Genomic DNA, 12,088 nt, shown 5'->3' with positions numbered 1-12,088 from the left:
CATCAAAATGGTAAGTATGGCAGCAGGCTTGTACCCATGGAATTTGCTAGTCATACGGTTTACTTCATTTCTCAAAAGCAGCTGGCCTTACAGAACTTTGAAATGGTCTTCTGAAAACTCAGTTATGGTATCAGTCGGGAGAGAAGGCTCTGTGAAGTTTGGTGAAGTCTGTCCTTTAACCAAAGATCACTGTGTGGTACTATTTCTCTCACAGCCAGAACATACAGGTCTGGGAATCAAGGAGTAAAGTAGGAATAGCTCCTCTCACTTTTGTGTGTCTGTGCACTTCCTGTCCCTACAACTCTGGGCTCTACTACTTTAAAGGTGTTAGATCTCAAGGGATGAATGCTTCCATGGGGACACAACAATGATTCCACGGACCTGGATGTTCAAGTGTCATTTAGACCCCTCTGTGCCACTGCAAGAATGGGGCTACCCTACTGGCTCTGGGTGTTTACCACAAATGTCCGGAGAAATAGGATTGTTGAACACAGTGAGGACAGGGAGTACCCAGATTATTGTGGGTACTAATTCTTCCACATCTAGTAGTTCACGTTAGTGTAAACTGATAGCATTTAAATAAAGGCAGGGCCACTAAGGACTCAGACCCTTCAAACACAAAGGTTTAAAGCACACCTTCAGATAAAGAATCCTCAAAAACCAGTTTGCTGGCTGTAGCAGTTTGGTATTATTTATGAACCACAAAAACAGATAATGGATTATGTTTGTAAATTGGTCTGTTCCTCTGGGTATATAAATTTGTATTGGATTCAGAGGTTTCACTCTTACTAGATTAAATTATGATAAGATTATGATTAAGGCTTTGATTGGGCCACTTCAATAGGACATTGTGAAAAAAACATGGCAGAGGAGAAAGTTGTGGAGTTTTTAATGCTGGAGCCTGGGGAAGTAAATATGTGAGAGTAAATACAGAGGAGCAGATAAGTGAGGAAAGAGAGAAGGCTCCAATAGATACAGCAGAGGCCCTAGGAAGAGAGATGAGCCTTTTGCCTGAGAGTTTACAGCTGGCCTTGTGGAGAGAGCAGAGCAGCTGAGCCTAGAGGAAAACGAGCCCCAGGAGAGAGATGAGACTTATCCCAGCCTACAGCTGATATTGGAAGAAGCTGGGGCCACAGAGCCTTAAGGGGAAGAGGAAGCCTGAACCCTGGCAGATGTCGGCAGCCATCTTGCTCCAACAGGTGGCAACAGACTTTGGTGAGGGAAGTAACTTACACTTTATGACCTGGTAACCATAAGCTTCTGCCCCAAATGAATACTCTTTTATGAAAGCTAACCGATTTCTGGTACTTTGCATCAGCACCCCTTTGCCTGACTAATACATTGGCTGAGGGCAAAAGGAACATAAAAAGATAGTGGAAGATGCATGTTATAAATTGTAGGTAAGTCATTAGAAACAAGGACTATAGCAGCTGAGCATATTTCCTTTTTTATTGCTTTGTATTTATTTGTATATCTTAACCAATTACTTGTTTTTTTTTCTCTCTCCCTTCCTCTATGTTATCTAAGAAATAGTGGTGATGATTACTTTCATTCTTAGAAAATTCATGTGGTATTAATAAAACTGGAAGAAGAATTAAGATCATCTAGAGATGGCTATGATGACTCTGTGCCTCTTCTTTTCAGAGAGTGACAGCAATTATTTAAGGGATATTTGGATGATCTTATTGTCACTGGAAGTAACTAAGGGGTAGAAAGATGAGAATAAATGCTGAATAGACAAAGGGTAGGCTTTGACTATTGGCTCTTAGCTCCTTTTGCCCTTATATGCTTTCCTCTGTAGTTTGGAGGTCTGGAAGCCTTTAAACTTTTTCCTAGATGTGATGCCCTTGCATCTTGGCATCTCATTAAGTGGAGAAACAGTTCCTTGTTCTGCTTCTGATTGGAGCTGTGGCAGAGACAGTACCAGCAGCACAGATGACAGGTCAATCCACGTTCTTACTTTCATCATTGGCTGCAGTTCCAGAAACATAAGCCACAAGTTATCTGCAGCCTCAGCAGCACAATGGCCATGGGCTCTGAATTACAGATTTTCCTGTTTTTCTCCTTCATCTCCACGGATCAGAACAGCTTCCTGGACAAACTCCCATTTTCCCTTTTTGCTCTTTGAGCCCTTCTAACCCTTTGATAACTCTTTTGGAATATTTAGTATCTATTTTGCTGATACACATGAACCAAAGACTAAGCCCATGTCAGTAGGAGAAGGAAAGGTAGTTGATAGGCCAGGAAAATATGGAGAGATTGGATAGAAGGATGTCTTTATAAAGTCAAAGACAACATACTATGATTTCTGATGTGTAGCAGTTTCAGGTGGTGACAGGGTCCAGAGCATGGTCTTAGGAATGGTGACTAAACTGAAGAAGTATAGTTTCACCTGTAATTGATAATATATTTTAACCATGAAGCTCTGATGCTACTTGGTTCATTAAAACAGACATTGAAATAAGGAAATATGGTACCAGGGTATGAGATAGGGAGAATGATGTCATACTACATCTTCTAAAATACAAGCATAACTTTTTTTTATTAGGGAAATACATTTTTAATGGTCAAGACAGGTGACTATTAATCACATGAATTATTTCTCCCCGCTTCAGACTGCTAGACAAAGCATAGTGAAAATGCCGGAGATTGATGTCTAAAGTAATAGCCTTTGTACTGCTAGCTATGTGTTAATATAGACATGTAAATTTGATTTTTAGGCATACAGGAATCTTCAATTTTCCTCCAGGGTATACAAAATAAAAACAATAAAAGGTCATAGATTAATATTTGCCCTTAGATGAAGTGATTTCAGCTCTTTTTAAAAATTATATATTATAAACATAAAAAAAGAAAATTATCACAAGACCCAGGGTTTAATGGTCTAGCAATTGCACAATAATTAGCCTATGTACTTTTAGATGACATGAAATTATCATTAGTGAGTATTAGGATTAAGAACACCACCAGAGGTTATTTGTACTATACTCCAATCTGCTGTTTAGAAATCATTCCATTTTACACTGTGCTTTCCATGTATTAGATTCCTTTTTTGTTGAAATGTTTGCAGTGATGGTTCAGTTAGTATCATCTGCCATTCCCATCCAGAAAACACAGAAAAGTGTCAACCCATTCATTTGTCAAAAGAACGCAATTTCTGGTTGGGTTATGCTCTTAAAAACCCAGCACTCATTTTATCTTTTCTGCTGGATTTGACTAGGAAGCATTTTAAATCATATTTACCCACTTGGTAGCTTAGCTTTATCTGTAACACAGTCCCTCCAGATAGAATTCATTAGAGTTGGCATTCTACCCTAGAGTATACGTTGCTATTTCCTTTTATAATTAATGCATTATTGTGGATCCCACCGGCATTGTTACATGGGTTTCAAATCTACCTGGTAGAGAAAAGTGCTGTGTTTAGGCGCTTCTTTTGTGCTGTTGCAAGTTTTATTTCTAACTGATAACTACAGCCCAGAGTGTACTAAATTCATCAAGTTAAAAATTTTATGTAGGCTAAAAAACTGATAGTAGGGCACAGACCTGAGGAATAGATACTTTACAGAACGAAAATTAATCTTTCCAAAGATAATCTATTTGACATATATTATTCATTGAAGTGCTGATTTGTAACTATAAATCTTATGGGTAATTTTTTAAAAAAGATTTTACCCAAACCAACTAAGGTTTAACTACAAAATTATCTTAGTTGTGCATTGTGAACTATCATCCACTCTTTCGTATTTCAGCTTGTTTGGTTTTGCTTCTTGGATTGCTCTCAAAACTTATTAGTCAGGGGATGCCAGACAAATCCATGTGGTAGCTTCCATCACTAAAGTAGGAAGATAAAAATAATAAAGGGCAATGGCATTGAGGCATTATTACTAAATGCAGTAGTTACCAAGGGCACAACTAGGGTAGATAGCAAATAACAAGCAAATGGATCTTCTCTTCCAAAATAAAAATAGCTTTATTATTTTCTGATAATAAAAATGATACATACTGATTATAAAAAAATTCAAATACATAAAAGTGCAAAGAAAGTAAAAAAGCACCAAAATTCTATAATACAGAAGAAAATATCATTAACATTTTGGTGAATATCTATGAAATATATAACATTTAAAAATACTCAATATTATAAAAGAGCTTATATTAAACATGCTATTGTGTAATCTGCCTTTTCATTCAATAAACATTTCAGGGGCAAATTTTCATAGCAATGAACATAGAGCTACATAATTTTAAATGATGACTACATACTATTCAATTGTATATTTGTGCTGTAACTTCTTAACTAATCTTCTATTGATGAAAATTTAGTCTTCCCTTCAGTGTGTCACTATTATAAACATCATGAACTACAAATTTGTGTTCAATTTTCATTCATTAGGATAAATTCCTAAACAAATTGCAGCGCAAATGTGCCCATATTTAAATTTTTGATACATGTCAAATTGCCTCTAGAAGGTTGTATCGATTTTTACTGCCATCAGTGAACAAGAATGCCCATTGCCCATATCTTTATCGGTTGTTTTAATCTTTGCAAATCTGGAATAATAATAAAATAATAAGTATATTTATTCACTGTTTTCATTTTCAAATATAGGCAACTTTTAATTTTTAAGTAACTCCTTTTTAGGGCAAATATTGCCTTGGACTTGAATTAAGAGTTACCAATTTGTATCTGCATTCCATAAATGGCGTGACTTAGGGCAGGCTTCAACTTCTTTGAGCCTCAAGTTCCTTGGTCTTATAATAATAAAACTTAGCTCAATAGATTGTTTAAAGCTTAAATGATGTGTGAAAACACCTAGCATAAAACTAGATACATAAATGTGAACTAAACCCACATCTCCTACAAGTGAGCTCTTCTTACATTCTTGTCCCAACCCCTGCATTCGAAGTAATGGTGATCTGTAAGAAATTTTGAAAATTAAGGAGCTAATGAAACACTCTACCAATATTCTCTTGTTATTTATAAAGATGACCACAAAAATTTTCAACAAGGTAGATGACATCAGTAACAAGGCTCTTAGGTGAAGGTTTAGCAGGCAATGCAGATCTTTGGACTAAAAATGCCTTCTAAGAAAATACTTGCAAGTCAAGTCCGTGGGCCAGCAAATACATATAAATAATTTTGGACAGAAACATGGAAACAAAACACCACAAACATTCATTTATTCCATGCTAAAATGCTAGTTTACCATTGCTAGACATAGTTTGGAAATATTTTCTACCATGAAGCAAATTTATAAGCAATTCACACAATGTCTAAGTCCTCTTTTCAAAGATATTTCAGTTATTAACATTTGAAATTAATAGTTATTAATCCAAGAATGGTGAAAAGGAACCATCTAAGCAAATGATTGATGATAGTCTGGATATTAGACCACCTTTGAGTGCATCTAGATAATTTTCTTGATACACTAGATACCAAAGATTTTGAAGATGTTTTGAAGGACTACTTGGCTCATTCACTTGAAAAATATTTACTGGGCCATATTCTGTGTCAGTTACTGTGTTAGCCATTGGAGATACAAAAATAAACAAGACATAGCCCCTGCCCTCAAGGAACTTTAAGATCTATGGAGGAGAAGAGAAGTCAACATGTAATTCCAATACAATGTGCTTGTGAGGTTAGGTAAAGTTTGGTGCTTCAGATTCTTTGGAAAGTCTGTTGAAGTTGCCATCAGTAGCCAAATAAATGCCTTGAAGAAATCATAAGCCAGGGAAACGGACTTGGCCCAGTGGTTAGGGCGTCCGTCTACCACATGGGAGGTCCGTGGTTCAAACCCCGGGCCTCCTTGACCCGTGTGGAGCTGGCCCATGCGCAGTGCTGATGCGCGCAAGGAGTGCCCTGCCACGCAGGGGTGTCCCCCACGTAGGGGAGCCCCACGCGCGAGGAGTGCGCCCCGTAAGGAGAGCCACCCAGCACGAAAAAAAGTGCAGCCTGCCCAGGAATGGCGCCCACACTTCCCGTGCTACTGACGACAACAGAAGTGGACAAAGAAACAAGACGCAGCAAATAGACACAGAGAACAGACAACCAGGGGAGGGGGGAATAAATAAATAAATCTTTAAAAAAAAAAAAGAAATCATAAGCCAATATATGAACAGATGGTCTGTTAATGATTGTTACAAAGCATGCCACAGACTGTTTAGTGCACTCTAATAGCAAGACTGATTGCCATCTTGGGCTTATCACCTATCCAGCAGGATGAGGAGAAAACCTTCTGGACCCGTCTGAAGACTTGGCAGAGAAGTTGAAGGCTACGTCCAGAGAACAGTCTGAGACGGCACACCAGAGCAGGTCTCATGGAGAGGTCCCAGTTAAAGTTAGAATTGGCATTAAAACTCTCCCACAGCTTTTCTTATTCAAGCAAATGTGAGCTCCCTGAAGGCAGGGTTTTTTGTCAGTTTTGATCTTCACTGTATCTCCAATGCCTAACACAAAGGAAGCTGCTGAGGAATGTTTACTCAACAAGTGAATAAATGGATGAAGGAATTCCTTTAATTCACATCACATGACTGCAGAGCTGGGTGCCTATGGCAGAAGAGCAAGATAGTGTAAAAGGCAGAAGACATGGAGACACTTGTATGATTAATGGAAATTTGTGGAATTAACAAATGACTTTCACATTCCCTTTTGGGTGAGTTTGCACCTGCATGACTTCTTTGTGCAATGTGGAGTAAAAGAAAGAGCATGGGCTTTGAAGCCAGACAAATGTGGGTTCAAATTTTGGCTCCTCCAGATTCTGGGGGGACCTTAAGTTCCTTAACCTCTCTCATCAGCTTCCTCACCTTAAAAATGGGACCCCTACCTTCAAAGAACTGTGAGGGTTAAACAGAAAAAAATATGAAAAGCTCCAGAACAGTTCACTTGGCCCTCATCCAACCCTTCTGCTCCAGAGACTGGGTTGTGCAGAGCTCTGGTAGTGCCAATCCCTTGGATGACCATCCTGGAGTGCTTCTTCTGCACTCTTTTCTATTTCTCTTTATCTCTTCTCCTTTGTCAGGAAGCCTTCTGGAAAAAGCCATCCTCACCCTCTTGAATGTGCACAGTAATTTCTCTTGGTTTCTTATATATCTTGGTGTCCACATCATGAAACCATGGAGGTACTTTCTTAATACCCACAATACAATGCAAGATTTAATTCCTATTAATTAACATTTATTAAAGCACCACCAGAAGAAAAGTCTGGTCAGAGTGTCTGTCACTCAACAGTGTCCTCTGCTCATCCCATTGTCAATTAGGTCACTGCCAGCTAACTTGACTTAGTCGTTAAGATGTCCAAAATAGTCCAATACTAGCAAGGTGATCTAGTCAATAAATCACTGGCCAACAATATACCGAGACCTCCTACTCTATGCTAAGCAACATCATATGTAATAGAGTGAATATGAGAGAATTAAAAGAAATGACTCCTTTCAAAAAAACATACAAGCTAAATGAAAAGGTAGAATACATCCATCAGCAATGATCTGAGAACATGGTAAGGCAATGGTTCTCAATGTGTAGGCCCCACATAGTGGCAGAATCATCTGGAAAGATGTTAGGAAAGCATATTTCTAACCCCAGACCTACTGAATCACAAACTGGGTGGGGCCCAGCAATCTGTGCTTTTAACAAGCCTTCCAAGTGATTCTGATGTATGATTCTGATGCACGACCCAGACTCTGGGGCAGAAGAAGTTCAAATCATCATAATGGCAACTGATTACCCATGCGCTGAGTAATGGTGCTGGAGCCTGGTGTTAAACACAGCATCTCAATGACCCTTCACTGAAGGTTGTGGGGACTCCACAGCCAAAGTGAAAAAGTTTACTATAGAATCAATTCTTGATTATCTCCTTTGTGAATTATTAGTGGCACATTCACACGATTCCAGGCTAAGTTCCCCAAGTCAGCCAAGTAGATGCTTTCCCATGCATCTTTAAGATCAGCTAAGTCAGTTTCAAAATAGTTTACAAATGCCAAAGAATTTTACTGCTTCTTTTCACTGACCCATATAATCAAGAGTTGCCAAACTAGGACAGGTCACAAGAATAAAAATCATATGAAGCCTAGTTCAACCCTTTCCCCTTATTAGTCTTTAACACATGGGTGTTTGGGGGGCATTGGTGAACATGTACGCCATGATCAGATGGGAGTGACAGCACTGGGCAGCCAGATGCTCTGCAGATGAGCCTGTGAGCCTACTTGGGGTCTTTCTTTTTTCCCTTTTTCTTTTTTTTATTATTATTTTTTAAAAGATATATAGATCACACAAAATGTTACATTAAAAAATGTAAGAGGTTCCCATATACCCTACTCCCCACACCCCCCACTCCTCCCACATCAGCAACTTCTTTCATTAGTGTGGTACATTCATTGCATTTGATGAGTACATTTTGGAGCACTGCTATACAGCATGGATTATAGTTAATGTTGTAATTTACACTCTCTCCCAGTCCATTCAGTGGGTATTGGAAGGATATATAATGTCCTGCATCTGACCCTGCAGTATCATTTGGGACAATGCCAAGTCCCAGAAATGCCCCCATATACCTCCTTTTCCCTCTCCCTGCCTTTAGCAACTGCCATGGCCACTGTCTCCACATCAATGATATAATTTCTTCCGTTGCTGGAGTCACAATAATTCTACAGTAGAATACCAGTAACTCCATTCTAATCCATATTTTATTCCTCCATCCTGAGGACCCTGGGAAGGCGATGTCCACTCCACCTCTAAAATGAGAGGGGACTTAGATCCCACATGGCTGATGGATGGGACTCTCCTGCTTGCAGTCATATACTCTTGGTTCCCTGGTGTGGTGGTTGACCATCCTCACCTCCCTGTTAGCTGACCTGGGTAAGTCCATTGAACTGGAGAGTATGTGTTGCAACTCTGCTGAGGCTCAGGCTCCAGCTGGCACATAGACAGTCCAGAGATTCAGGTCCCCTGAGTATATATCAACCCCAGTGCCAACTATACTACCTGGGGTCTTTCTAAGGCCTGCCAATTAGACAAAGGTTTACATCCAGCCATGAGATCCAGAGTGTAGTTCCATGATTTTGACTTTGGTCTGTCAACCTGACCCTAATTCCTAGTGGTTTCCTTGTTTGATTAGTTGTTCCTGAACCTCCTGAATTCTAGTCTATGATTAATCCAATTATACTGATGACTCACCAAAAACAAAGCAAAACAAAACAAAACAAAACAAAAAACTGCAAGTATTCCTCTGATGCCCAGAAAGCTACAGGTCTACCCTTTTATTATAAAGTTCCTGGAGAAGGAAATTCTTTAAATCTTTTGGAAATGGTATTCCTGGTATGTTCCCATTCATCATCACAAAGACAGTCCTTATCCCCAGTTTGTTACTCAGCAATGTTGGCTATAGCTGGATTTTTGATTATTTGGATCTGTGTGTGGATAATTAGTTCAGCGCCACTTATGTGGATACATTTGGTCTCTGTAGGATAATATGCTGGGCCCTAAAGAGATGGCCTGTGCACTTTCAGGGGTAGACAGAATAGTCCCCCACAAAGATGTCTGTGTCCAAATTTCTTAAAACTGTGAATGTGTTGTTTTACATGGGAAGAGAGGCTTTGCAAATGTAATTAAGTTAAGGGTCTTGAGATGGAGAGACGATCCTGGATTAATTGGGTGGACCATTGTAATCACAAGGATCCTTAAAAGAGGAAGAGGAGAATCAGAGTAAAAGAAAGAGAAGAGAAAGGAGAGGGGGTGGAGAGAGAGTGAACTGAAGATGCCACAAATGGCTTTGCTGGTTTTGAAGATGGATGAAGAGGTTATGAGTGAAGGAATGCAAGTGCCCTCTAGATGCCAGAAAAGGCAACAAAATGGATTCTGCCCGAGAGCCTACAGAAGGTATGCTAAGAACTTCTGACTTCCAGAACTATAAAGTAATAAATACATGCTATTTTAATCCACTGTTTGTTGTAATTTTTTACAGTAGCAAGAGGAAACAAATATGGGGAGTTTACAATCTACTAAGAAAGATAAAATGACACAATAACTTTGAAAGTGACAGATGAAAATAGAAATACAAAGAAATTGCTTTGGAAATTCTGATAAAGTGAGTATTTCTGGCTGGAGAGATTCAGGAAGTTTCCTGGATGATGAAGCACTTCTGCTGGGCCCTGAAGTTCTGGACAAGATTTCAAAACAGGAGATTCAGGAAAGAGCAGATACAAAGGCACAGAGCTGGAAGGTATAGAGTCAGACTAAAAGCTGGTCTAGGCCCTTGTGACCAGCCATTTTCTCAGGAACAAAAACTCCTCGATTTATAAAAATTCATATATTCTACTCAGGATATAACAGGTCTCTAAGTGTGTAAAGATTTATAATAATAGTTGGCATAGATATTATCTGTGATAAACTGTCTTAAGAATTTAAAAATAGAAATAGAAATCTCGGCAAGGATCCTCTCTACACAGAACATGCCATGGCCAAGGGTAAAACTAGCTCATTTTCAAGCAGGCAAGCTTGATAGGAATGAACAGAAAAAATACTAAAAGTCCAATCAAAATAAACAAAAAGGTGAGACTTTAAAATGTATCTGTTAACATTTACAAATGATACATTTCCTACAATCTTCTCAAGCAAGCTACACAAACAATGAAATCCAATTGAAAGTACTTTGTGGAATGGAGGTTCAGACAACTCACACTGATATTAACCAGAAAAAGGTATTAGTAACCAGTCCCTTTTCCGTAGGTCTTGATTGTTTTGTTTGTCAGAAGTCAAAGCCCCTGATCTAAGTGATTTTGAATAACTCTAATTTAGCCTGGGGTTTGACCATGAGGCAATTACCCTAATAACAATTTTTAAGCCACTTTGTTTTGGGGATTAGGAAGAAGGAATGGAATTAGCCAGTTTGCTTATTCGGCATTACCCAAGTTCACCATCAAATCATCTTCTTGGTATTATCTATGGAAACAATATCTTCCCAAGATAACACTTGGGTATTCAGATGCCTCAGCCCTACTTGTTTTTTTCTTCATTTTCTGGTGAAATCGATTTCTTTTCATATTGTTCACATTCATTCCAGGAAAATCTGGAGGAACAGCTAGTCACAACTGCCCTGCTCCCAGAAGAAGGTCCTGGAGCTTCTGAAGAAGGGTCCTTAGTCATATAACAAATCTGTATGTTCTGGGATGGAGCCACAGGCTTTGGGGACCAAATTCCTTCCCCAGAAGAAGTGGGCACGTTGCAAGCATCCTCATTTCTCTTACTCTCTGCCTTTCTCTCAAAGCCCAGAAATGTAACCTCAGATTGGCTGCATTCAAAAGGAATTTTCTGAGTCATTATATCTTTTCTCAAGTCTTTATCAGGAGGCAGTGAATAAATATTTTGGCTTTCGTCATCTTCCACAGGAATACTTGGTACATTATCCAGGAAAAGAGGAGAAGGACACCTGAAGGACTTCAGTGATGTGGGAGGATCTTCAGTAAAATATAAACTGGCTTGAGTACTTTCAAGAATATTTAGGACCTAATTAACAAAGAAACAAATAAGCATTGAGTTGAGATTGAATAATCATTCCTTTTCCCTTTTTCAGTCTTCCTACTAAAGAATTTTTCTTACTTTTATGAAATAAACTAGAAAGGTCTTCAAGATTAGCTAAACTTCATTTTAATGATGAGTAAATTAAATGACTTCTTGAAATCAAGCACTGAATTAAATATCAAGAGACCTGAGTTTTTGTCCTAGATTTGCCACCAACAAGCTTTGTGACCTCGGGGCAGTCTCTTTATATTTATGGCTTCCAGCATAGTAATCGGAGGATTGGGGCATTGCGGGGTGAAACCCATCCCTAGTTCTCAAATGCCAGTCTGTGAATTACTGAACTACCTAGGGGCAATTTCTTAAAATACAAATCCATGGGCCTCAATCTAGAGATAGCATTCAAAAAAATCTGGAGCTGGGGACCCAAGAATTTGTATTTTAAAAGTTTCCCAGTTGATTTACAAGTGCCCATGAGAACCTCTGACCTAAGATGATGTAACAAATAACATCACACGCACAGACACCCATATTTTTAAATGCAGAGAGTTTTACAATTTACAATGTGGTTTCACA

General features: G+C 38.8%; 1 protein-coding gene across 1 annotated transcript in view; it reads right to left on the bottom strand.

Moving 5' to 3' along the window:
- Nucleotides 1-3,946: 3,946 nt before the first annotated feature.
- Nucleotides 3,947-12,088, bottom strand: part of IRAK3 (interleukin 1 receptor associated kinase 3) — a 74,906-nt gene continuing 66,764 nt past the window's right edge. The window contains exon 14 of the mRNA XM_058308371.2: nucleotides 3,947-11,500. Within this exon, the coding sequence (XP_058164354.1) occupies nucleotides 10,991-11,500 (510 nt within the window). The 3' untranslated portion in view covers nucleotides 3,947-10,990. The remainder of the gene's footprint in view (nucleotides 11,501-12,088) is intronic.

The sequence above is a fragment of the Dasypus novemcinctus genome, chromosome 12 (genome assembly GCF_030445035.2).
Source record: "Dasypus novemcinctus isolate mDasNov1 chromosome 12, mDasNov1.1.hap2, whole genome shotgun sequence".
NCBI classification, from domain to species: domain Eukaryota; kingdom Metazoa; phylum Chordata; class Mammalia; order Cingulata; family Dasypodidae; genus Dasypus; species Dasypus novemcinctus.
The sequence above is the reverse complement of the archived record's forward strand: the minus strand, read 5'-3'. Positions and strand labels throughout refer to the sequence as shown.